The sequence below is a fragment of the Camarhynchus parvulus genome, chromosome 2 (assembly GCF_901933205.1).
Source record: "Camarhynchus parvulus chromosome 2, STF_HiC, whole genome shotgun sequence".
NCBI classification, from domain to species: domain Eukaryota; kingdom Metazoa; phylum Chordata; class Aves; order Passeriformes; family Thraupidae; genus Camarhynchus; species Camarhynchus parvulus.
Genome location: NC_044572.1, coordinates 46,876,702 through 46,901,331, shown reverse-complemented (window position 1 = coordinate 46,901,331; position 24,630 = coordinate 46,876,702). Strand labels below are relative to the sequence as shown.

The window sequence follows — 24,630 nt, the reverse complement described above, 5'->3', positions numbered from 1 at the left end:
GTAGATATTCTATTTATTACCAAATCCAGGTAACAAAAGGGCAAACTGCAGTTAGTTCTCGCTGATCTCAAAGAGATAAAGCACTGTTTCGTCCTCCCCACTCCACTGGCCGGGCAGGGTGACCCAAATAATTCTTTCTCCATGACAATTAATTAAGTGTAGTAGGAAAGGGATTGACACCGGGTATGTATGACTCTTGGCACGAGCCTGCATAATAAGAGTCCTTGGATTCTGTTCTAGGTTTAAAAGGTGGAACTTCATTGATAAAGTTGCACGTCCTCTTGTGAGTCATTCTAGGGAGTAAATACCTTCAGTAAGATTTTTATTCAAAGGAATTTAATTTAAATGCACTGCTTTTCTTTATTTAATTTATTCATGAGAGCATGTTTACATTGTATGTGTGAAAGAGTACTGGTGAGAAACTTAAATCACCTCCTTGGAATAAGCTACTCGTTGGTACCATCAGCCCGTCTCGACTTTGTCTGTCTTATGTGCCTGATCAATACCATCTATTTCGGCGCAGCCGATGAAACGGATTTGAAGAAAACTGTACGATCAGCGGCCCACGCACTGGTTGGGCTGAGAAGGGAATGCTGCAAGGGGCTCACCTGGAGTCGGTGGGGGCGAGTACATCTCACCGGGATGACAATATTTGGGATCCGGTGCAGCAAAACCAAGGGTACCATCAGCCTTAAGGAACACTCTGTCCCAACAGAAAGCACACAACGACGGAAACGGCTGCTTTCAAAGCTGCGGTCTTTTAATATTTGAATGCAAAAGAGAAAATTGACACTCACACACACGCACCAGAAAAATTTGCAGTTACATTTCATCCTTTCAAGCACCTCTCCGCCGTTTCTTGCCTCGGCAAAGCGAATAGCCTAGGGACCTTCCCGGGAGCATCCCTGGCCGCTCGGCCTGCCCCTCCTTCCCGCCCCCGGGGCTCGGAGGAGCGGATGGCGCTCCCCGAACCGCAGCCGGGGCCCCGAAGGGGAGCGGCTGGGGTGCCCAAAAGGGGAGCGGCTGCGGGGAGCTGTCCCGAGGGCCGGCCGCCCCCTCCCCACCCTGCGGGCGGGCAGAGCCCTCCCCTCCTCGCCCTCCCCTCCCTCCGTCTGTCCGTCCTCCTCCTCCTCCTCCTCCTCCTCCTGCTCCTACTACTGCTGCTGCTGCTGCCCGCCTCCGCCCCCTCCCCCGCGGCCGGGCCGGGCCGGGGCCCTTGACGTGTCCCGGCGCCGATTGGCCGCCGGCCGATAGGATCTCCGCGGCCCCGCGTTAAGGCGGGGGAGCGCTCGGCGCCGGGAGCAGAGCGCTCCCGGTATCCCGGCTCCGCCACCCCCGGCCGGTCCTGCCCTGCCCCCGCCCCGTCCGGGCAGCGCCGCACCGAGCCGCGTCCCCACGCAGTGACCATGGAGTACACGCCGCCCCCCAAGCCGCAGCTCTCCTCCCGGGCCAACGCCTTCTCCATCGCCGCGCTCATGTCGAGCGGCAGCTCTAAGGACAAGGAGTCCCCCGAGAGCACCATCAAGCCTCTGGGTGAGTGGGGACGGGGGTGACCGCCGGTGTCCGTGGGGTCCGTCCGTCTGTCCTGTCCGCCCTGGCTCACCCTTTTCAGCGCTCCGGCAGCCGGGCCGGGCAGCGGCGCGTCTCCCCTGCCCGAAGGTTTCCCCTGCAGAGGGGAAAGCAGCACCACCCAAGCTTGAAGTTTGAGTGCCTTTATCACCCATGGTCTTTTTTAGGCTGTTTATAGCATGAAGAGTTTCCTACATTCCTCTAGTTTCAGTTCTTGTTTATCCAGCTTCGCCATTTGCGGAATAATCCCACACTCTAAGGTAGTTCAATTTCTCTTCGCTGACATGAAATGAATCTCTAAATAGATATTACAAATCCACCCTGGTTCTGAAGTCAAATTGGAGACTCTCCGCTGTCGCGCCTAGGCTTACAAGGCGTAGTAAACTTGCGTGTAGAATTGAAAAATCCCTTCACTCCACAGTTCCTCGATGTAGGCTCATATAGGCTGTTTTGCTCTACACAGACCGGGAGGAGTTTTTTGTAAGCATATGCGATTTTCGGGTAAGCGATTTCGCTCTATTCGGTTGCCTCGATTCAGAATCCTGGAAGCTTTTAAAAACACGAACACAAGAACATCTTCCCCTCCTCCCCCCCAAGTTTCTGTGGTTTGTCATCCTTGTGTGTATCCCGGAGTTCGCAGAAAACTACAAAATATGTAGAAAGCTAAGCTTTCAGGGCGCCAATGAACAGGATTACACTCAATCTTAAAAGAATTTAGAAAAGGCAGGTCCTCAGCGTCTGCTGCACCTAATCAACTGTCTCAAAAGATTTCACATAGTCTAGGGATTCATTAAGAACTTCAGTTTTAAGTCTGGCCGCTAATGTAGGCCGTGAATGTTGAAGTATTCCCGGTCGGGGTATTTACATGGGTTTGTGTTAAACTTTGTGTTAGTGGGGTTGGTTTGGTTTTTTGGTTTTGTTTTGTATTTTTCCTGAAAATGCTTATTTAGTTTGACTTTTCAAAAATTTTTAACCCCTTCCCTCGGGCCGTTCAACTAAAAATCGAAGGGAAACGACTGCCTGTGACTCGGTTTTTATTAACTGGAGCTTTAGGTAAAACCTGTCCCTGGAGGGGGAGGGCGCGTTCGTGCTCCTCCCGTTCTTTGGCGCCGGGCGGCGGATCCGCCGCTGCATCCCGGCGCCGCACCGCGGGGCCGGGCAGAGCCCTCGCAGCCCTGTTCCCTCCTGGCCTCGCCTCCGGCGGAAGCTCCCAGGGGAGTTGCTGAAGCGCCCGAAGCCTCCCGGGGCTTGCGGGGTGGGCGGCAGCGCCGGCGGGAGCCAGGCGTGGCGGGCGGCCCACGTCGGCAGCAGCTTCTGCACCCGCGTAGGTTGCGCGGCCGCACGCAGCTCCTCCGGAGCCTGTTTCTCCAATGGAGCGGGTTCAGTATCAGCTAACCGGCTGGGAGAAAGGCAGAGCCAGCTTTCCGGGAGGGTGAGCCCGTGCCCGCTGTTTAATTAGTATTTGAGGTTCGCTTCCTCGCGAAGGAAGCGCGGAGCCTGCGCGGCCGCGCTCGGGCTCCTTCTGCGTTGCGCTCTCTGCCAGCTGCGCAATCCAGGAGCACCGTCCCGTGCTCCCGCAGCGCGACCCTGGCCCTCAGCAGCCCCTCGGCGCCCGACGCTCCCGTTTTAATGAGAATTAGTGACCTTTCTGTGGAACCCCTCGGTTAGCCTGGGGGTGGGGGGGGGCAGCGCGCAGGGCTGGCTCTGCCCCGCCGTGCCCCGCGGAGCGGATCGCGGCCGGGCGGCGGCGGGGCCGGGGCCGTGCTGCTCCCGCCGCCCCCCGGGCGTCCCTCCCGGTGCGCCCCTGGGGAGCGGCGCCGCTGCGGGCTCTTCACGGAGCTCTTCTCCTAAAATCAACACTGCTGCCCTCAAATGATGAGCGGACGCCTAAAGAATCGGCCGGGTGTGCGGGGGTAGTTGAACGATAAATGCCTTTCATTTATATATATATGTTATATATATATTTAAATATCTTGTCTCCGTGATCCTATTGTCCTGGCTGAATCCCCTCTCTCTCTCTTTCTCTTTTTCTGTCTGTCTCTCTCTTTTTCTTAAAACCCTGCAGAACAATTCGTTGAGAAATCCTCCTGCGCCCAGCCTTTGAGTGATTTATCCAGCCTGGACCCTCACGGGGATTTTAGCAGCAGCCCTTCTTCCCTGTGCACCGAGCCCCTCATCCCCACCACCCCCATCATCCCCAGCGAGGAGATGGCCAAAATCTCCTGCAGCCTGGAGACCAAAGAGCTCTGGGACAAGTTTCATGAACTGGGTACCGAGATGATCATCACCAAATCCGGGAGGTAAGGCTGGGCAGCCCCGGTTTCCCTCTGCGCATCTTTCGAAAAGCTGCTTTGGACAGGGGAAAAAAGGGCAAAGTTAGCGAAACCCCGCGGGTTTTTTTTTGTATCGGGAGACCAGCACGGCCGGGTTAAGGGGAGGAGGAGGAGGGTGAAGCCCCATATTTGCCTCAGCCCGTCGGCGGGTCCCGCTGGGGCAGAGGGAGAAGCGGCCGGGGCCGGCAGCGAGGTGCAGTGCGCTGCGGCGGGGCCGGCTGAAATCCGTCCGGGGTATCCTGGCGGCAGGGAAGAAGAGTTGTTTCCGTAATAATCAGGTTTGTGACTAAAATCCTGCGGCGATTTTGAGGCGCTGGGTTGGAACAGACCGAGGGAAACGCGGGGTCGTGGGGAAGTGATTCTGTCAGAGCTTGGTTTGGTTTGTTCTTTTCTCTCGGTTGCGAAAATGCGCAAAAGAATTTCAGGCTTTCTTCTAACCTCAAACTATGCCGTTTCTTCAGTAAAGCTTGTGGGGTTTGGGTCAATCAAACGCACTCCGACGGAGCCAAATGTCTTTTCGGTGTTTTTAGTCCCCAAAGTTACTTTTTATTAATGTAGTTGCCTGAAGATTTTTTTCCTAACTGATAAGCTCTATCGGTAAATGTTTTTACGTTTAAAAAAATAGGTGTAAAACATGCAATATAAAGTTCAATATTTTAAACTGTCAAAAATTATTTAACTTTATTTCTGGTCTACTGGATAACCTTGCATTTTAAAATTGTGTTTTGTCATAACAGGACAGAAAAGAAATGTTTTAGTTTTAAAAATTCCTTTCAAAAATATTGTGAGCAGGCTTAAGAAAACACTCACGTAAAATATGTGAGAATAACAACGGAAATAATTTTGGAATATTTCCCTTACAGTAATATGGATCCCGCAAAATATAAATAATTAAAGAAAATCCAAGTTCCTAAGTATCTATGTACATTAGCTACCACTATTTTCTGAAATCGTTGCATGCTTTAAACTAACAGGCAGAGAGTATATTCCTCGTTTCCTTATTCCTTTTAACCATGTTTTTCTTTTTGCTTCCCAAATATAATTTCGATTTCAAGCTGCTTTTTGTCTCCTTATTAGAGAGACACAAGATTTAACTCCCATCATGTAGAAGCAAAATCAATACATGCTTTAAGTTTTTGCAGGGGATTTAAATTTATTTCGTACTTTTAGCAGCTTTTCAGATGCTTTCTTATTTCTGTTCTCTGCCCAAATATTTATTTTCTGATTTGCCTTTTTTTTTAGGAGAATGTTTCCTACGATCAGGGTTTCCTTCTCGGGAGTGGATCCTGAGGCCAAGTATATTGTGTTAATGGATATAGTTCCTGTGGACAATAAAAGATATAGATATGCCTACCACAGGTCTTCCTGGTTAGTGGCTGGAAAAGCTGACCCTCCTCTCCCTGCAAGGTTTGTAGATTTTATTGCTGGTCTTTTATTTCTCATTACTATTTTTTTTCCCCTTCACAAAATATCTTGTATTAATCTTTCCGTTCTGTTTGCAAACAGTGCTCGGAGACTTTGAGTCCACATTTAACAAAGCTGGTTACAAAACTCTGATTACAATTTTTGTGTTGCAAAATCTGGCTTCAAATCTCTGCTTGAGATTTGATTTATACTGAGTATTCCAAGATATGCAGAATTTGGTTAAGAGTTCTTTTACACATACTGGGGTTTTAATTTTTTTTTAATTTGTCATGATTCAGATAAGAAAGCTTTTAAAAAAAAAGTGTCCCTTGGATTTGCCCCCCCAATATTTGACCTCATAACTTAAGGCAATCCAGGCACCACCAGCCAAGCCAAAAGAGGAATAAATTGCAGCTCATTGCTGTTTATGCTTGAAATTATATTATTTCTGTAACATACCCAGCATTTGCTAACCAACGATTTTATTCTTGATTTTAATCATCTCTTAGGCAGCAGGCAAAGTACAGATCAGTTCCTCAGTTACTTTTCTTTTGGTTAAAAGATCATTACATATTCTGAGACATCAGGACAAAAAACCTCTGCAAAATAAACTCTCTAAAATAAATTCCCTTTTCTCTACAGAAACAAATGCTTTAGAAATTTAATTTCTAAAATAATTCCATTAATATAATTAATGACTGATTCCTTTAAGCACTGGGCAACTGAGGCTGCAGCGCTGGGTTGTACAGTGGGAGGGCACTTCAGGGGAGACCCACACTTCATCGTATTCAGCCCAGCACTTCTGTACCTACTTCAGTCCCCAAGGCCAGTGAGCCTGCAGTTCATGTCGAAGGGCTTTGCTGAGTCAGAGCTGGAGATATGGAAATAATGTGGATGAAGCCTCTCTGGCTTCAAAGGAACTTTTTGCGGAGGGCTCCACACAGGAGCACAGATCTGCTCCAGGTGGCTTAGCCTGGGGTTAAGAACTTGCTTATTACAGAGGCAGAAATTATAAGTGAAACACAAGAAATGGAAACAATTTTTTTTTCTGGTGTGTGAGTATAGGCACCAAATTCTGCGCGATTTCCTTATATAAATAGCTGAACTGAAATCTTGATGACTGGTGATCTCTGGAAGGCTGTTCAGGGAAGTAAACAAACAAAAAGCGCAAGCAGAGAAGCTGTGATTAAAGACAGCAACCTAGGAGTTATGTCTGCTTTGTTTTCATGGCCAAAAACTCCTTCTTGCAGTGTGGTTAACGTCTGAGGGCTTCATTTGACGTATTGTAATGGGCACTGATCAAAACCCAAAGAAAAAACACAGATCCTGCTCCAAAGGAGTCAGCATCAAAAGAAGAAATAACAGAAGAACAGAAATAATTTTAAGGCAGTGTTTCCCCCCTTCTTATTTTTCTGTTCACGCCCCTTTTGGGATACCTTTAAATAGATTTCTAATTTACACTCTCTCTAGCATAGACTTGCTCAACAAGGAAATATTAGAACGTAGGACAAGAGACTGGAATAATTAGCAATTGCTCTACTGAGTATTGGATAAAACCTTCTTGAAGTTTAACAGTTATTTTTATGGTACTGCAGTAACTTTTGTGAGCCCTCAGCAGATCAGTGCCCCTATGTGCAAATGCGAATCTGTGCTGTTCCATTTTCAGGATGCTTTGCCCCCATGTGTGAATGTACACCTTTCCTGCTTCATTTTCAGGATGCCTAGTTAAACAGACTATTGATCAGAGCACAGGCAGAGACAGGTTTTTCTTTGTGTAGACGGTACTTACATATACATTTATCCACTTTGTCCTCCTTATATTTCTCTTTGGTGAGAAAAAGGATGTCAAGAGGTTCAGTGTGCCAGTGTTTGCATTACCAGTGATTCTGCTAGAGTGTTAACACATCTTTTCAGGTGGGAGGCCTCAGTCTTGCTTGAAAAGATTAAAAGTAGTTCTCCTCCCATCTTGAAACGAGTTTGGTCCTGCTTCAGTAACAAAACCTTTAATGAAGTTATGATTTCTTGTCCTCGAACGCAGGGTGTTAGCTCTCCCTGCTTGAGGAGTGTCAGTGAGAGGTGTGTGTGTGTTTTAGTGTCTGGGAATGGTAACAAGGCACTTACTCCCCACACACATCACTGCCTGCATCTGCTCAGGCACAGTGACATCGGGAATAATTCAGGAGTTGCATTGTGTCTGGGTGTAAGATTTTGCAGGATTGAACCAGTTTGATGGTTTTACTCTTTCCATTATACAAATAACTTTCAACGCTATGACAGTTTTGTAGGGTTTTTGGGTTTTTGGTTTTTTTTCAAATTAATAAGTATTCTGTGATTCTGTTTGAAAGATTAGCCCTTCAGGGAACTTTCTATTAAAACCAGTTTTATCCTTGTCTTCCTGCTGTCAATGTTGAAGACAAGTTTATGTTGCAATGAACAAGTTTATGTTGCAACGAGCACTTAAATAAAAATACTTTTCAGAAAGTCTTTTGTAAATCTTCTAAAGTGGTATCTGGGGATAGAGTTCCTATGTGATATTTTGTGTTTGTCTTCCACATTGTTAAGACTGTGTGAAACATCAGTTCAATAAGTTTCCGCATGTACTTTTATTTGATCTTCTTCCTTTTTTGCCTCATTTCTTTCACTCAAAAGTTTATCACTATATATTTTTTTTAAACTGTACTTGTCTACAATGATTTGTTTAATTACCTTAGTGTTTACGACTTACAGAAAACTCTAGGCAGGAAACCTTTAAAAGGTATTATATTTTGAGAATTATTTGAGACGTTACAGTAAATAAAAGTAGCATGCACAGGGACCAGACCATCTGTTAAAGTAAATAGAGGGAGTGCAGTGTTGCATTCCAAAATACACAAGAAAGAAGCAGTACCCAAACCTTGTGTATATCATGAATCATTATATACTGCAGAGCAAATTCACACCCAAATATGGCTCCTAAATCCTTTGTGAACCAAAGCGAGGAGCCCCTCACATCTGGCTGGCCTTAGGCAGCAGATCCCAGGCAAGCTTCTGGAGAGCCTCGTGTGCCGCCCTGCAATGTGCACATTTATCTCGCTGACCTGTTTGCTCGTGCACACTCGTGGTCTTGCCAACAATTTCTGCTTCAGAAATTGCTCAATTGCTATGCCAAGGGTTCAACCCTCTTCCCTGAGGTATATGAGCTCTGGCTGTAGGAGAAGTGTAGAAAATAGGTGTAGCTCACCAGGTGGAACCCTCTGTTGCAGTGGAACTATTGGGGTGTAGCAAATGGGCAAAGAAAAGGAAGGTCTATTATTGTATTGTATAGCAGTAATTGATATTCTGGTGCCTATCCTTCAGTGACTCTCCTGTTAGCACTCTGTTTACAGGCCCTTGGTAGTTTTAAAGCAGTGCCAAGCATTAGCCATGATGGTGTAAAACAATTGTGCTCAGCTTTTCAGCACAGGGAGGTCTTTACTCATTCCCTGCACATATTTGAAATACTTCGGCTTCTTGGTCCCAATTAGCCAAACCTTTCTGAGTCTGACACTCTGTAATCGTAGTAAACACTATTAGCTAGTATCCAGACACTCAAAATTAGGAGGCAGGCTCAAAGAAAAAAAAAAATCACAACTCTGGCTGAAAATTTGCAGGGCATGTTCGACATTCTTTTTGTTTTGCCTTCCCTAATTCATAGCTCTAAATATTGAAATTTTCACAGTTTTTTAGAGGAAGGCAAAGTTAGTTTTCATGAGAGCTAAGATTCTTTTGACATAACATGACTCCAGGTCTTGGGATTTCAGATACATCATCATTTTTTATGAGCTTTGCAGTGCAATCAGCAGAGTCAATAGCAGTGAGGACGCCTGCATGCTAGGAATATTTTATTTTGACAGGAATCCTGGCTCAGCATCCCTCCCATGGACATAGCTAGAGCAGCCAAGCTGTGCTTTGGATCAATGTAAGGAAAACATCCTGCACATCTGAAGCGAGCTGTGCTGGTAAAACTTTAGTTTCACTGTGTCTTGGGGATTCTGCTGGCAAAAGCAGAATACAGGATCAAATCTCCTTCCTCTTTGAGGAACAGGGCTGCTCTCCCCAGCTTCTTTGGTATGGGCATTCCTTGATTAGGGATCAGCGTGCTCTATTGGAGAGTTACACCCCACCGCTTAGTGGTTTTTCCATTCTAAAATTGTAGCTCAACAACGAGGACAAATGTTTATCTTCCTAACCTGGCAGCTCAGTCCTGCCCCACCCACCTAATGGAAGAAAGTCATTTGTGAGGCCAAAGACATCACCCAAAATGAGAGTCAGGCTCTGAGTGAGTGATAACCAATGCAGGCAGTAGCAAAACAGGACTAGTTTGCACTAGCTGAAGGTTTAGTCCAGCTCTTAATTTGCCATCACAAAAGAATGGCTGAGCATCAATACATTATTCCTATAAAATCATTGCTCATAAACAGCACGGCACTTGTAATTAGCGTAGTCATAATGTATATATCATTGTATCTGCATGTCTTCTTGCTTCCTTTTCTTCTGCTTAATTTCCCAAGTGTAGGATTGTTAATAGCAGAGCTGCAAGTAATTTTTCATGTCAGACCACTGTGCTGGACGGCAGCCTTCAACCTCTTATAAACAGACGTCACCACAGCAAATGTGTGATCGAGTGCAGGTTAAAATCATTATCACGGCTTAATGTTACATATAAAGAAAAATGCATTTTTATCTACATTCCCCCATTATCTCTGTAATGACACCATGTTTTTTCTCTTGGAGTTGTAGTCATTGTTATTTTAAGTGCTTGTTAGTACAGCTGTGGGGAAAGACATGATCAATTTTTCATTTGGGAAAAGACACAACAGGGAATGTTCATGTCTCCATTTTAGATAGCGGGATAAAATAATAGTTATGGTTAAGGGGCAGTCTAGCACTCGGACACAGGATTCTCAATTATGTTCCAGTGAATTAAATAAGTCATCTGCTTTACTGTCCTTCATGAGTAGCTTTATTTCAGGAATTCATTAATTTGGGGGAGATGGCGTCCTGTTCTAGCAGCAGATTTGTATTACCCTAAGTTCTCAGGAAGTCTGTGCCCAGGAAACCACTGCATATCCCAAAAGCAAAATGACATGTGCATTTTGACTTCATACACAGGTGGTGCCCACACACAAGCCCAGAGGTGAGATTTTATTTTGAGCAGGCATTTTCCCTGTGTTTTTTAGGTTGTATGTGCACCCTGACTCCCCGTTCACAGGAGAGCAACTGCTGAAGCAGATGGTGTCCTTTGAAAAAGTCAAACTCACCAACAACGAGCTGGATCAGCATGGCCATGTGAGTAGCTCTATGGGTGGGAAAGAAATCACCAAGGAATTGCTTGCTTATGCCACAGGGCTAAATGGGAGAGAGACTGCCATGGGGAAAGGCTGCCATGGCCCCCATGTTGCACCTCTTTTAGCCAGCCCTTCATACCACAGGGGTAGAAGATGTTGTGTGAAGCTTGAAGATGTTTGGCTTAATGTGTTTAAGGGTCCTTTTGGGTCACTTTGTTGTTGAGGAGCAGGCAACTTTCAAAGTCAGGATTTTCTGTAATTTCATAAGGTGGAGCCTGGTTCAATGGTTCAAATCATGCTCCTACTTCCATCAGAGGAAAAACATCCATGAGGGGCAAGTTCAGGGTGGAGTTGAACATCAGAGCGAGGGATAGAAGGAAGGCAGATGAGCCTTTTGTTGTGCTTCTGCTTTCATTTTGCTGCTACTTTGCAGTACGCTCTGCCACGTGCCATGGCCAGCAAACCCATGTGCTTTTATAGGTGTGCTTGGAAATTCCCTACAGGTCACTTCAGGCCACCTCTCAGGGTTGGGTCTGTCAATAAGACCTCTTTTACTTCCAGACTCATCGCAGCATGGGCTCAGAGTCAGGAGAAAATACTGACCTGACACCAAAGCAGGGTCTATAGAATTATAAAACATAAGCATGCCTCAATTGCCCTTGAAATAACTGTGGGCTACCTGCAAGTCACGGTGCCACAGGGTGGGCTTGGGCCTCTGAAGGAGACAGGTCCCAGCTCTGATTGGTGCCAGTTTGTTGTCCCAAGTCCTGAGGCTGGAAGATGGTGAATAGGATTCAGAGCTGCTTGCCACAGGTTCCTGCTATACTCCATCAGTGAAGAGTACAACTCCTGTAGTTATCTGAGTGCCTAGAGGTAGGTGGCAAGAATAGGTATTGTCTGTCCTGTTCTCTCCATAAAAGTGCCTGTAAAGTGCAAAAACTACTAGATAGTGCTCCCAAATTACAAAGAAAGAGCTAAAATTGTTGCCTCTGGGCTTGGTGATTCTCTCAAGGAGGGCAGAAGGAGGAAGGGGACGGATTTGAAAGAATTGTCCGCTGAGAACAGGGCAGTTCAGTTTAGAAGAAGGCATAAATGCAGTGTTAGTAAATGAGGTGTTGGGAAGAGAGAAATGTTATTGAATTCTAAAGCATGTGCAGGGGTAACTAATTCATTCAGCTGAATAATTGCTGAATACAATGTATCAGAAATCCCTTCCCTAGTGTGGTATTTATTGCCTGGACTGTGAGAGACAGTGGCCATTTGTCTCAGCTGCGTTCTGTGCAAATGTTTCTCATCCAAAAGAGAATTTTCACTCATTTCATGAACTGAGAATTGAATCACAGCCATGATAATTTAAAATACATCCTGGAAATAACAGCATCAAAACCAGCTGAAACTCTCAAACAAATAAACAAAAGAAAGCCCAGATAGATGCCTCTGTGTTGTTCTTTTGTAGAGATCCATCTGTGGGTATATTGTTCTTGAACCCAGTCCCCACCGTTGTTACCTTCAGGACTAGTGGAGAATGGTTTTGCTTTTTTCCTCTCTTTTATTTCATAATCTGTAGCAGGGCAAAGCTGAAGATTTGTGGGCTCTATCACCGAGTGATGATAGAGCAGTATACGTGAGCACTTAAAAAGAAGCATTTTTCATCATAACAGGGGCCATGTGTGCCTCTAATAAAGGGCTCGCAGCAGTATATTGCAAGCTAGTTAGGAGAGCTGCAGTTCCCAGAAGCCCAGAGGAGTAGGAAGAAGAAGTGGGTCTGAGAAGCTGTCGGGAACAGAGACATGTGGCAGAGCAAGAAGATGTAATCGTCTCAAATACAGGCAGCAGGAGAAAATGATCCCTAGTGTTTGAGTTGCAGCCTTCCCATTCATTTCCGGAGAAGCAGAGCTTGATCCCATTCTTTACACAAAGACTCTGGACAGCCAACGACAATGGAAAGTTTTGTGTGCTCAGTTAAGGATAAGCCCTGAAGGCTTGATTCTGTGTTGATTTGAGTGTCAGGTGTTATCCCTTCACAGAGCAGTCTCTTTTTAATATTTTGTGGGGCTTTATGTTCCAAATTGGGATGTCAGATTTTATGTGCTGCCTTACTGAAGCTATGCAAATGCCATCATTGGATGATCAGTAGAATTAAGGAAGAAATCAGTTCTCTTGAGCCTTTAAGGAGGGCTCACTCTACTATGGCTCAAGGCATTTCCAAACTCCTATGTATGAAGAGGAGAGGAGAATTGAAACCTCCTGAAATCTCTCCCTTATGCTTGAAAGAGCCAGTCTTCACTTTTTAATTATGTTTGATAAGGCATGTTGGCTCCTGAGGAAGTTTGGATGACCCAAAAGAAGCCTTTAAATAATAGTTAGAGGTAGGGAAAATGGATCCAGCCTGATTCCAGTTTGTTCTAGTTGTTTGCTTTCTTCACCATCCAGAAGACAGTTTTGGGTGTTAAGGTAATTGTGGTTTATTTGTAGGGTGGTTCCCTTCCTGAAAAGGAAGAAGTAGAGAAGAGAGGCATTTGTTTGTTCTAGCATATGTTTTTTTTCTCTTATTCCGAGACTTTGGGGTTGGCAAGCATTTCTGATTGTCTACCTTCAGCAGCATGTGTAACCCCAGAGTTGTGCACATATCTCCTCAAGCCTCAGGCAGAAGTCTTATCTCTGTGTGCATGGCATACAGCTCACTGCATGGAAGCACTTTCAGATTATCCTTCCCAGAGGAAGTAAATGGCTTCTATCTCTAGATTTTTACAGCAAAGAAAGAAATTGCCATTTTTCTGACTGTGAAATATTTATGAGTGTGACATTCCCCCCCCCCCCCTTTTTTTAGTGATACTTTTCATGCAGAGTGCTTTCTTTAGGACTTTTCATTGCCCTTTATTGGAGTGGTATCATTTCTGGTTTATGTTGAGGTGAGCCATGAGTATATACATTATTGTAATAATGTACTTGGAATTATTTTTGGCATTTACTCAAACACATGAATCTATGCAAAAGCAAACTCAAAGCTGTGAACACGTTTAATAAATAACTGTGAAAACTGAAAAGGGATCATGGAATAGACACAAGGAGTTATGCCCAAGTGTTTTTTTAGTCAACCAGGCACAAGTTAGGAACCTTCATCCTTTCAGGAAGAAAACTTTACATGGTAATGCCATTATTTGGTGGATATGGAAGCGGCACTCACAGCACAGTTCCTGAATTCAAAACCACCTTGGAATTTTGCAGCTGGCATCCAGATTGCCTCTGGTGGCTGGTCTGTAGCCAGTGGGAGCCAGATGCCTACAAACCTGCCTGACCTTACAGCAATCAGGATCCTTATTTAAGGAGGTATCCGGTCATCTCCCCTGACTCAGGCTGTCAGCACAAAGGTGGGTGGGGCGGCTGAGGGCCTGTGGCTGCCAGCAAGTGCGTGCAGGGCAGCAGCCATAAATATATGGGCACCTGATGTACCTCTTGGGACATGCCAGCAGGATTGTCACTGAGCTGGCATAAAGGATTTTCTGATAGCTACACCATGCAGGAGGGGACTGCTTGGACTTTGAGGCCACTCTTGGAGTCTGCTCTGTGAGGAACACCCTTTGGATCTCACTCCTTTGGGCTGTTTTTATATGGTCCTAACACAGACATTAAGGAGTGTCTTTGTGTGTCACCAGCAGCTTTTGTGGGGGTGGAGATGGGGAACTACACATACAGACCCTCACATGAAGGAAATGGTGACATTTTCCTTGGTCATGGGTGTTTTGTGACCTCCTGGCTGCATTCAGTACTTGTTTTGTACATGAACGACCAGACTTGCTTCTGCTGGGAATGAGAAATGTAGAGTACCATGGCAAGAGAAGTTATCCATGTGCACCCTATTTTATGGAAAACTTTCATAAGGGATTACATGGTCTTGTTTGAGAAATGTTGTTCATTTATCACAACTTGCATTCAGAGAAGAGTGAAAGGAAAGGGCATGTGTGGGAGCTGCTTTTAACTCTTTCCTCCTTCTGCCTGACTGCTGCTCAGATGTAATGCCTTGGTGTGGATATCATGGCCATGAAAGGCAATGGAAAGCATCAAAGTCTGTGGGCCGACCCTTCAGTAAACTCATCATCATCCACACACCCTGCTTTAAAATGTCTTTTCCATCTGCTTAGAGCACTCCAACTAACTAGGATGACAAGACAAAATTTTACAAAGAGAGGGAAAAGTGCTAAGGATATTAAAGGCAAGGTCCGTGGCCACTGTGTGCGTTCCTATATAAAATGGTGAAGTGCTTTGAAAAAGAACCTGAGCTGGTTAAAGCGAACATGCAACACTTTCAGGATGATGGTTCACTGTCATTGCAATGTCTTTCTTGTTGCTCTGTGCCTCCCCCCAAGTCCCAGTGTGAGTCTTGGCAATATTTGGCCCCAAAGGAGCAGCAAAGAAAAGCACTGATGGAAACTGTAGCCATGATAGAACTGTCTCTAAGCTCTCCACTCCAATGCAGTGTGCAACCTTTCTCATTGACTTAGCATGAAATACTGCACTGCTCCTGCTATGTTTCAGCTGAAGTTAACGCTTCCTGAGGAATGCACATTAGCTATTCCAGATGTAGGGAGCTGACTGTAATGTCGTTATGGCCCCTGCAAAATAGAACCACCCACACCATTGCCAATTTTGTCTTATGACTGTGATTATATCCAAAAGAAGGGCTGGTGTGAGCTGAGCTCTGTATTTAATTCTTATATTGTAATACTGTGGTTAGAGACCGCCAAACAGGCCTCCAGCCAGGGGTAACTAAAGCAAGGGGGACTCTTGGTTTGACTCCAGTAAACGTTGAAATTGGTTGGTTGGTACCTTGGGTTTAGAATTGTTTTGGGAGCTCGTAAACAATTATTAATGAGGATAGAATAGCAAAACCCAATCATTTGGGGGTTCCGTACTGGTTTCCCTCCTTGCTCTCATTTTTGGTAGTCTGCGGTGACGAGCACCCCCGAAGGAGTTTGTTTTAAAGGTTTGCCACAATGAAAGGCTACATGGAGTTTTACTTTTGGTCAGATGGTTCATGCTGCTGCTGGTAGGTTTTTGGATGGGTCTAATTTTTTCCATAATTTTTTTCTGAGGGATTTGTGGCTATTTTCATTCTGCACATGCGTATTTTTGCAAGTGGGGGCTCTTGGCCATTAGCTTTCAGGAGTTACATATTGACACCTGCCAACCAGGGCACACTCTGGCAGTGACTAATTCTGTATGTAAAACACCTCACCTGTAGGAACAGGTATTTATGCCTTAAGAATACCTGAGGCATAAATACCTGAGCACTGGCATGCTCACCAGTGGCGTAGGAGTGAGAGGAGACTAGCTCCTGGGATGCCTGCTTTTCCACCTTCATTTCCTGGAACTGCCAGGAAAGGAGCTGGAGAATTTGCTCTGAAAACCAGCCCCTGGCTGGGTAGATTTCAGGTGCTTCCCCTGTAGTGTTAATCAGATCTTTCCCTCCCCCTCTCTCCCCATGGTTTTATAGCCTTTAAGGGCCCTGTCAACCTTCCTCTCAGGACAGTGCTTTGTCATTCTTCCTTGCAGATCATTCTGAACTCCATGCACAAGTACCAGCCAAGGGTGCACATCATTAAGAAGAAGGATCACACAGCTTCTTTGCTAAATCTGAAATCAGAAGAGTTCAGAACATTCATCTTTCCAGAGACAGTTTTTACTGCTGTTACTGCCTACCAGAATCAATTGGTGAGTAGAGTCGCTAATTTCCACAGATGTAACTAGATCCCACCTTGCTAAAAACTGCCTTCTGCCCAATCTAAAATAGGAAAATTTCTCTATAACCTACCTTCCCCTGCCAATCTTATTCATATTCACGAGTAATTCCTGAAGATACAGTAGTAGTACAGACTTCAAAGAGCAGTAAGAATTATTCATGAGAGTAAAAATGGCACGTAGGAGCTTTCTTTTGTCTTCCCCTCTGTCTATACAAAGCTGCTTGCATATTAACATTTAGTCATTTTCTAATTATAGCTCATTAAAGAACTGTTCTTATTTACAGTGATCTTTCATGTCACAAGCTATGAGCTGAGAGATATTCTGGTTTGCACATGATGATTTCATGGGCTTAAAAAGTTGACTAATTAAGCTGTAAAGCTCAAACGTAGGGAAAATCACTCAGAGATATGCTTTTCAGAGGCTGCCCAGATTACATCCAGATGTTTGAATTTCAATTTGCATGCCAGTGAATAATATATACAAAATGGAGGAGATCATAACAATGGATTGCTAATGAGTAATTTTAGGAAGTCTATAAACAATCAGAGAACAGAGGCTCTGCTTGATGGTGGATTGGACTTTAATATTTAAAGTCAGTGGAAATATGTTGTTGCCTTCAGTGTGATTCAGAGCATGCTTTAAGGACTTACTGACTATGGTACTTCAAAAAAACCCACCTATTTTGCTCCTTAGTTCCCTCAAGTTAAGAAAAATATAGGCACTGCCCAAATATGTGGGCAGGCAGCATCATAGAGTTAATGTACCTGCTGGATTATTTAAAGAAGTAGGCATTTCCTAATATGAAGCAAAAGCAATTTTGAAATGCTATGAATGAAATGAAACTAATGCATAGGGTGCCAAGGAAGTTCTGAAGATAATATTAGTAATATTAGGTCAGTCCTTATGACAACCCCTCATCCTGCTTTAAGGCTATAAGGTATTGATTTAGACTTAGATTTGTATCTGAATGCTGTAGAAAACATACTCAGCACCTGGCAATCTCAAGAAAATAATGTTTGGACAGGCAGTTAGATTTTTCCATGTAACTTTCTTTATAAACCAGCAAAATAGTAACAGGCACAAAACCAGCTAAACCCAGAATTTATTTCTGTAGGATGGATTTTTGTCTACCGACAATATTTACACTAGAGATGTTTCTAAACTAAAAGCACATACATTGAGTCCTGGAAAATTTCTCAATGGAACATCTCCGGAACCCCTAGAGGTTGATGTTGTCATTTTATTTATGACTAATGAAAATGGAGCCTTTTTTCATTTTTGCCATTTCTTTCAGAACTGTTTTAAGGAGGGATTGATTACATTTCTGGAGGTTATTAGATAAAAGCTAAATACATTACACTTTCAACAAACTATCTCATAATTTAAGATTTAAAGGGCATGCATTTATTTAAACAGTCAAACCACTGCCACAGAGTTGAATTGTAGGTCAGATTTCATTTTAAAATGCTTTCTAGCAGATGTTCTCTGATTGTTTGTGAGACAGTCTCTCAGGAAAAATATGGCCATAAATGATTGTGAGTCTCATCTGGCTTTAGTGGATACAAAAAGTTTCTTCTGTGATGTCATACCAAAACTTTAATATCAGGAAGATGGAAGTTTGATTGGTGAAAATATGCTCAAGAGATGAATAGACATCCTTATTGTTCTGTACTGCAGTTGGCTTGGTGTGTCGGTGATCTCAGTCAATGGAACTAGTTAGAGCTTGTCTTTTTTCAAGATGGTTTTCAAAATGCTGCCATAAAAACCTTCACTGGATGTGAGGCACTAACTTGCCACTCTGCAACATCATCATGAGCTGAGGGCTTATGGATGCCTTGGAAGTAGAATGAGCCTATAACTAATTTTCTGAGCTGTTTCAAGGTCCTTGTGACAAGGCTTCAAGATTGTTTCCACCAGCTGTACTTAAGTGATGAGACAACCTCAAACTCTCCACCAGCACTCAGGTCCATGGTGTTCAACCACTGACAGACCCTTAATTAAAAATTCAGAATTTCCCTTTGTCAGCATGTGCCTTTCTCTCTGTGTTTTCCTCAGAAGACCTCTTTCTCAGAATTAAAAGTTGTTTCCAGTTGTCCTCTTTATTTTTTAGCATTTTATATAAATATATATTTGTCCTCCTTATTATTTTGTTTTTATTTTGGGGGAGAAGCCACCCCATTTTGAAATATATTTGTTTGATGAGAGTGTTTCATTGTTTGAGGATTTGGAAAAGATCCCATTTCTTTTTTTCTGAATCTTGAGGCCCAGTTATTAAAAATGAGGCTGTAGCCTCTTTGATATAGGATTTTTTTTGAGGAAGTCAGGCTGACAAAGCCCCTTAATATAAAATGTTGAGAGCTGTTGATTTTCATGAGCTTAAGCTAGAGCTGGTGGCATTCACTGCCCTGCAGGATGGTCCTGTGTTTTCTCTCATCAAGCTCTAACTCCCACTTACAATTTTATTTTTAGCTCTTGGAAGAAGTATGGCTGGAAAATCCAAATATTACAATGATGTCTCAGGTTTTATTCACTAAATCTAAATTGGTTGGATAGATAGAAAATTTCACAAGAACAATGGTGCATTTATTTTCCTGGTCCTCAAAAAAACATTGAATGCCACCACCATATGCCTGAACCGTTTCACCACAAAGGGGAGCTCAGATGTTTTGAGGCAGGAGGGATTCCCGGTCAATGAGCTGCTCACTTAAAATGGAAAGGCTGACTGAATGAGTGGGCAGGTTTATAGCTACCTTTGAAGAAGGGAGGAAAGTTTTTATTCATGATCTGTGGATTTTCAAGATAAAATAGTGATAGTTTCAGTGGGGTTACTCCTTCAATCCCAGTTCTGTCACTTTTAATCTGAGCTCTCCCCACATTTTTCCTTCCCTTCCTCAGCTTCTTTTCATACAAAACCAGTTAAACCACTCCTATATGGTGGCTGGTAGGCCTGCCTGAGAAGAATTCCCTGGAAAATAAGTATTTTTTAATACTACCAGTAAAAAAAAAAAAAGGTGGTGGTGAAGTGAAACCGTGGCATCAGGTCACTGGGGCTTGTGTTGGTTGATGTGCAGCTCCACCAAGCAGGCTCAGCTGTTAGCAGGGTGATTTGTGCTGCCTGTGGAAAAGACAACCTGATTGATGCTAGTAAAGTATTTGGAAGCTGTAATGCTGTCTGTGGGTGGGTTCCTCCTGCTCCAGGCAGCAGGAAGGCTGAGCCTGCCATGCCCTTTGCTCTTCCCACTGCCACATGTGCGGTGCAGCCTGGTTTGCCTCCTCCTCAGCTCTGCAATGTCTCAGGAGCAGTGCACACGCACGGAGCATGCGAATGAAATAGGCAGTGAAGCCACAGGGGATGGATTGGCCAACACTTTGTACACTGCAGTACCCTGACACTGTATTCATGTAACATTGCTCTTTTTTGTGTTCCCAGATAACCAAGTTGAAAATTGACAGCAACCCTTTTGCTAAAGGATTCCGTGACTCTTCCAGACTCACTGATATCGAGAGGTAATGGGGACTTTCTGTTTACTTTCCATGCAGATAAGATAAAGAGAAGAGAGAGTTTGTAGGAAAAGCATCCTTTCAACTCCTGAGAACCTGTGCATTTTAATGTTATCTTGCTGCATATAGTAAGACTCCTCCACATCCTTTAAAAATACTTATAAACTTTATGAAGAAAGAGCTGTTTTGAGTTTTGACATCTGTTCCAGTTGGGGCCAATATATTCGTCTTTCTCAGGGGGCTTCTTGAAGGGGGAAGAGGGTCAGTTTTACAACTTCAGAATGAAAAGCTTTTATTTCTTATCATGCCATTTAATCCTATTGAGAGCTGTGAATTGGGTCAATGGGAAACAAGGGCAGTGGTCCTGTGAAAAACATCTTTACAGCTCCCCACTGTTCAACGTAGTGGAAAAGAGAGAGGGGAGCTTCCAAAATTCACTTCAGCAGTCCCAGATACCAAACTGGCAATTACTACAATCAGGATGACTCCCATAACTCCCACTCTGACAACAAAGATGCCATTTTTGTTTCACCAAAGTTGTATTACAAGCTGCATCAGGGGAAAGCTTTATCTGGAAACTGTTTTGTGTGTGTACAGCTCATTACAAGCAACTGCCATAGGGACAGAAGCATTAACCCACAGCTGAGTTAGGAAATAAACTTCAATCTCTTGGTAGCTTTCCAGCACGTCACATTTTTATGGTGTCGTGTCAAATAACTTGGCAAATGAAGCAAATTAAGCTGCTTGTGTCCTTTAAGCTGGAAGAGAACTTGATGGAGATGGATATAGCACATCCAATTTTTCCTATGAGCACACAATCATGAAAGAAAGTTTGGAGAGGCCAAAACCCTCCAGGCTCCTATGTGGAGATATCCAGATGTATCTGTGAATCATTTTTCACAGGTGCATGCAGGGGACAAACTGCTCAGTGAAGTCATAGCCACAGAGCTAGAGAAAGTCTTTACAGCAGTTCAAAAGTGCATCTATCTAAGCAGGCCCATGGATGGGAAATAGTGGTATCCTTTACACCTTAGTAGAGACTGGATCATAAGTGAACGGTTGAGTAAATGGGTAAAAGAACAGTGATTTGTGGAAAGATAGCTTGTAGGCTGCAGTGCGCACTTGCAAAGTTGTTGAAAGTTCTTTTTTAAGTGAAAGCCTTCATTGAAAATGAAAACAAACAAAAAAGGCAAATTTAATAAAATAGCATGGCCTGCTGTATTGAGAGAATACTTAGGTAAACAAGATCCAACGCTCAGGTTAGTATGCAATAAATATTAAAGGAAGGATCTGTCAGAAGAGGTTTCCTTGTTTTACAGACAAGAGACATCTAACAACACAGCTTTGCAAGGGCGGAAAGAGTCTGAACAGATAAGCTGGGAGAAAAACTTGGTTACCTCTGTGCAGATGAACTGACTATCGTGGTGCTGGATATGAAGGGAATTTTTCCAGAGCACATCTTATTATAACAGCACATGGCATGGAGTCAGAAATGCTGAGCATAAGCTGCAGTGCCCTTTTGTTTATTGATAAGTGTAAGAATAGAGCCTGAGACAGGCAGCCGAGGCCAGGCACAAATGTTGCCATGAAAGATAAGGCAGACAAATGTGAAGCCTACAATAAATACAAGAAACAGAATGTGAAAAGTATTAAACTTACATTAAAACTCTGGATTTGAGAGCCCAGGTTTGGGTGAGATCTGATTTTTGACTTAAATTAGAAAGCTTAGCCCTGATTACTATTACAATATTATTTAAAAATTCAAAACCCGCTGCACAACACATCAAGTCATGAGATAACAAAAGTGTAACAGGCAAGTGGGCTGGTAAGAGAGTGTTTGAGAATTGCCTAAGCCAAACAAATGGTGCAGAAATATCAAGGGGTTTATTCGGTTCTGCCATTAAAATACTCAGGCACATGAAGACATCATTCTCTAAGTGCCCACTGGTTCTATAGATTTTCTTAGCACCAGAAAAATCACTTAAAGAAATTCAAAACAAAGCAAAGGAAATAGCAAAATAAATGACAATAGGAAGAATGGCAACAGGAAGAATTTCTTATTTGATGTCCATTGCAACATTAATAGCAAATAGGTGAATCTTGAATAGCACAGCATGACTCTTGCTCAGTCCAATTGGAAACTATAAGATCACTGTTGGAGAAAAATACTTATTTTCCAGGGAAAAGACTGTGAAGGCCAAAACACACTTGCACAGCTCTTGAAAATTGACTAGTTCTCTAGAAGCTGTGAAAATACTTTCCCTGCACTGCTCCCTCAGCAGGCATACACTCAGCACGTGTGTGTGTGTGTAATCTACAGTGTGGTGTGGTGATCCTAATGGCCTCCCGTAAAGCATCCCATGATGTTGGGGCCAAGACAGCACTCATTTATCCTGAGTTCTAGCTTTTCCAAATGACCTAAGTAGTGTGAAAGCACACAGAGCTTTGTATTTCATTTCCAAGTATTTAAGCCTGCTTTTTCCTAAACAGCCTTTGGGGAGGGAAACAAATCAGATCAATTGATCTTTAGAGACCTAAAGAAATTAAATTAGTCTGGAGTCAGTTACTGCACTAAACCATCCAGTAATTGGATTGCTTCTTGTAACTGATTGAAAACAGCCTCTATCTGTAACAATATAGGGAGCTTTTCTTTATAGTAGATCTGAGAGAAAAACACATCTTTTTATGACATGATGACAGAAATTGCACTTTTTTAACCTAATTGAATATGATTTTATAAATATGTGACTTTAACGATTTCAGGCTTCCCATTCTAGATTTACGATCCTTATGTAAGAAATTCAAGCTGCAAATGCCTCTAGGATTAAATCTGTTGGCATTGCATGTGTCGGAGTTGAAATAATATATATAAAATAGTGAAATTTGCACAGTAGTAGAGGAGGTAGGCAACAGCAATGTTTTTGAAATGCCCTGTGTTTTCTTTTGTTCCTATTGTAGAATGGTTTCCTCATACTCATAGCTATATGCAAGTCTTTTAACTATCAAAAGAAATCTTTTGGTGAGTTTGGTATATACTGAACTTTTTGTAGGATGCAAGGTTCCCATCACAATCAACCCTTTCCCTATATTACTTGTGGTGATCTATTTATAGCAATGTGGCAGACTTTATCTGGGGCTACTGGGATTTAGATAAGTTTCTGACTCACCTTTTGATCTTTTTACATGGTATTTACATCTCCTCTACTATAAAACGGCTCCCACTGTGGTTGTGAATGAAAAAAATTGAACATTTAGCAGCAATTACCAGAATGTGGAGCTTAGCATACTGTGGAGCTGACTATGGGATGCCAAATCGAGTAATGAGGCATTTCTGCTAAAGAAAAAACTGTCACAGGCATAAAGGATGCAAAGGCAGACCCAACAGATTAATTTTTTTTCATTTGACTCTGAATTATCTTTTGAGTTGTTGTGAAGAATTAGCCTGTTAAAAATAAATAGATAACTAAAACCATCATAATCACATACCCTTCAAAAAATCCAGTGAAAAAGGTGATAATTTCAAGAGTAGGAGCCAAGTATGTGATAGGCAAGTTCAGGGTATGGATTTTTAGTATTTAAGGAGAGAGTTAAATGAGTATACCCATCTGCACAAGTCCAATAATGCTTCTGGGATACTTCAAGAGGAAATATGGAAAAGTATGGTTGCACACCCAAGTAATTTTTAGGCAGAGAAGGGAAGGCTGGGGGGGATGGGGAAGTTAGGGAGCAGCATCCCAACTGGATTTGCATGGTAATAAAGTTCCAGATTTTCCCCTGAGGAGCTTCATCTCTGAGATGTGGAAATACATCACACTGGCTTCCAAGGCTGTAAGCAAAGTTCATGCTAATGCCTGGACAGGGGCACTTCCCTGCTACAGGATCAGTCAAAGCCACACTCAGTGACGGGCTGAGCACAGCCAGCCTCTCCCCCAGCCCTTCCCTGCTCACCCCACTGAGCTGCCTTCTCCCCCATTCCTGTTGCCTACTGCTGGTCTGGAAGAACTTCCCAGACTCTTGAAAGCCCCCTACCAACAGCCAGAAACATATACAGGCTCTATGACCTACCCCCACACCCATGGTTAAGTAGGGCTTTGTCATAGCTCTCCAATAAGTCAAAAAGCCAGCTGATCTTTTATTCTCAGCCAGCTGTGAGTCTGCAAATGTCAGCAACCAGCCATGAGATATCATCTCTGATGTTTAGGTTCAGAAAAGAAAAGAAGTCCTCAATTTAGGAAGAAATACCAAAGACTCTGGCATAAACACCTGGTACCTAGTGCCAGTATTCCAGATGTTGCTGAGGTTACTCCAGCCTTCAGCTGCTGCTCCAGATGGGTGGGTGGATTGTCTCTATTTTCTGCATCATCCCCTCCAGAACACTGCAGGTGGCTTGGATGCCTTAGCAAATCTTGAAAACACTACCTGCCTATGTTTAAACACCTGAATTATTCCCTTCAAATCTAGTTCATCTGACTCTGCTTGTTGTTAGCCAGGCAACTGTTCCTTTTCACCCAGCAGAAAAGGCCTCCTGTGCCACTTAAATCCTCTTTAGTTCCCAAGTTTTTAAAGCACTCATACTCTGGCTCATTTTCCACTTAGGTTTTCTGTTATCTATCTTCTTACTTGTGCAAAATGGTGTCAAAATATTATTCTAGTTGTTTCCCCTCACCTCATGCAGATGTAGTGTGGACATAACAGGTGGGGATGGCGTCAAATCAGATCTATGGTTTCCACCCCAGAGAAAATTTTCCAGGGACTTCCCCCTACAATTTCATAGG

The 24,630-nt window shown here is 43.5% G+C and overlaps 1 protein-coding gene across 1 annotated transcript in view; it reads left to right on the top strand.

Moving 5' to 3' along the window:
* Window positions 1-1,270: 1,270 nt before the first annotated feature.
* The window catches only part of TBX20 (T-box transcription factor 20), a 36,929-nt gene continuing 13,569 nt past the window's right edge, over window positions 1,271-24,630 (top strand). Inside the window, exons 1-6 of the mRNA XM_030971571.1 lie at window positions 1,271-1,533; window positions 3,635-3,869; window positions 5,145-5,309; window positions 10,505-10,613; window positions 16,166-16,324; window positions 19,785-19,861. Of these exons, the coding sequence (XP_030827431.1) occupies window positions 1,407-1,533; window positions 3,635-3,869; window positions 5,145-5,309; window positions 10,505-10,613; window positions 16,166-16,324; window positions 19,785-19,861 (872 nt within the window). The 5' untranslated portion in view covers window positions 1,271-1,406. The remainder of the gene's footprint in view (window positions 1,534-3,634; window positions 3,870-5,144; window positions 5,310-10,504; window positions 10,614-16,165; window positions 16,325-19,784; window positions 19,862-24,630) is intronic.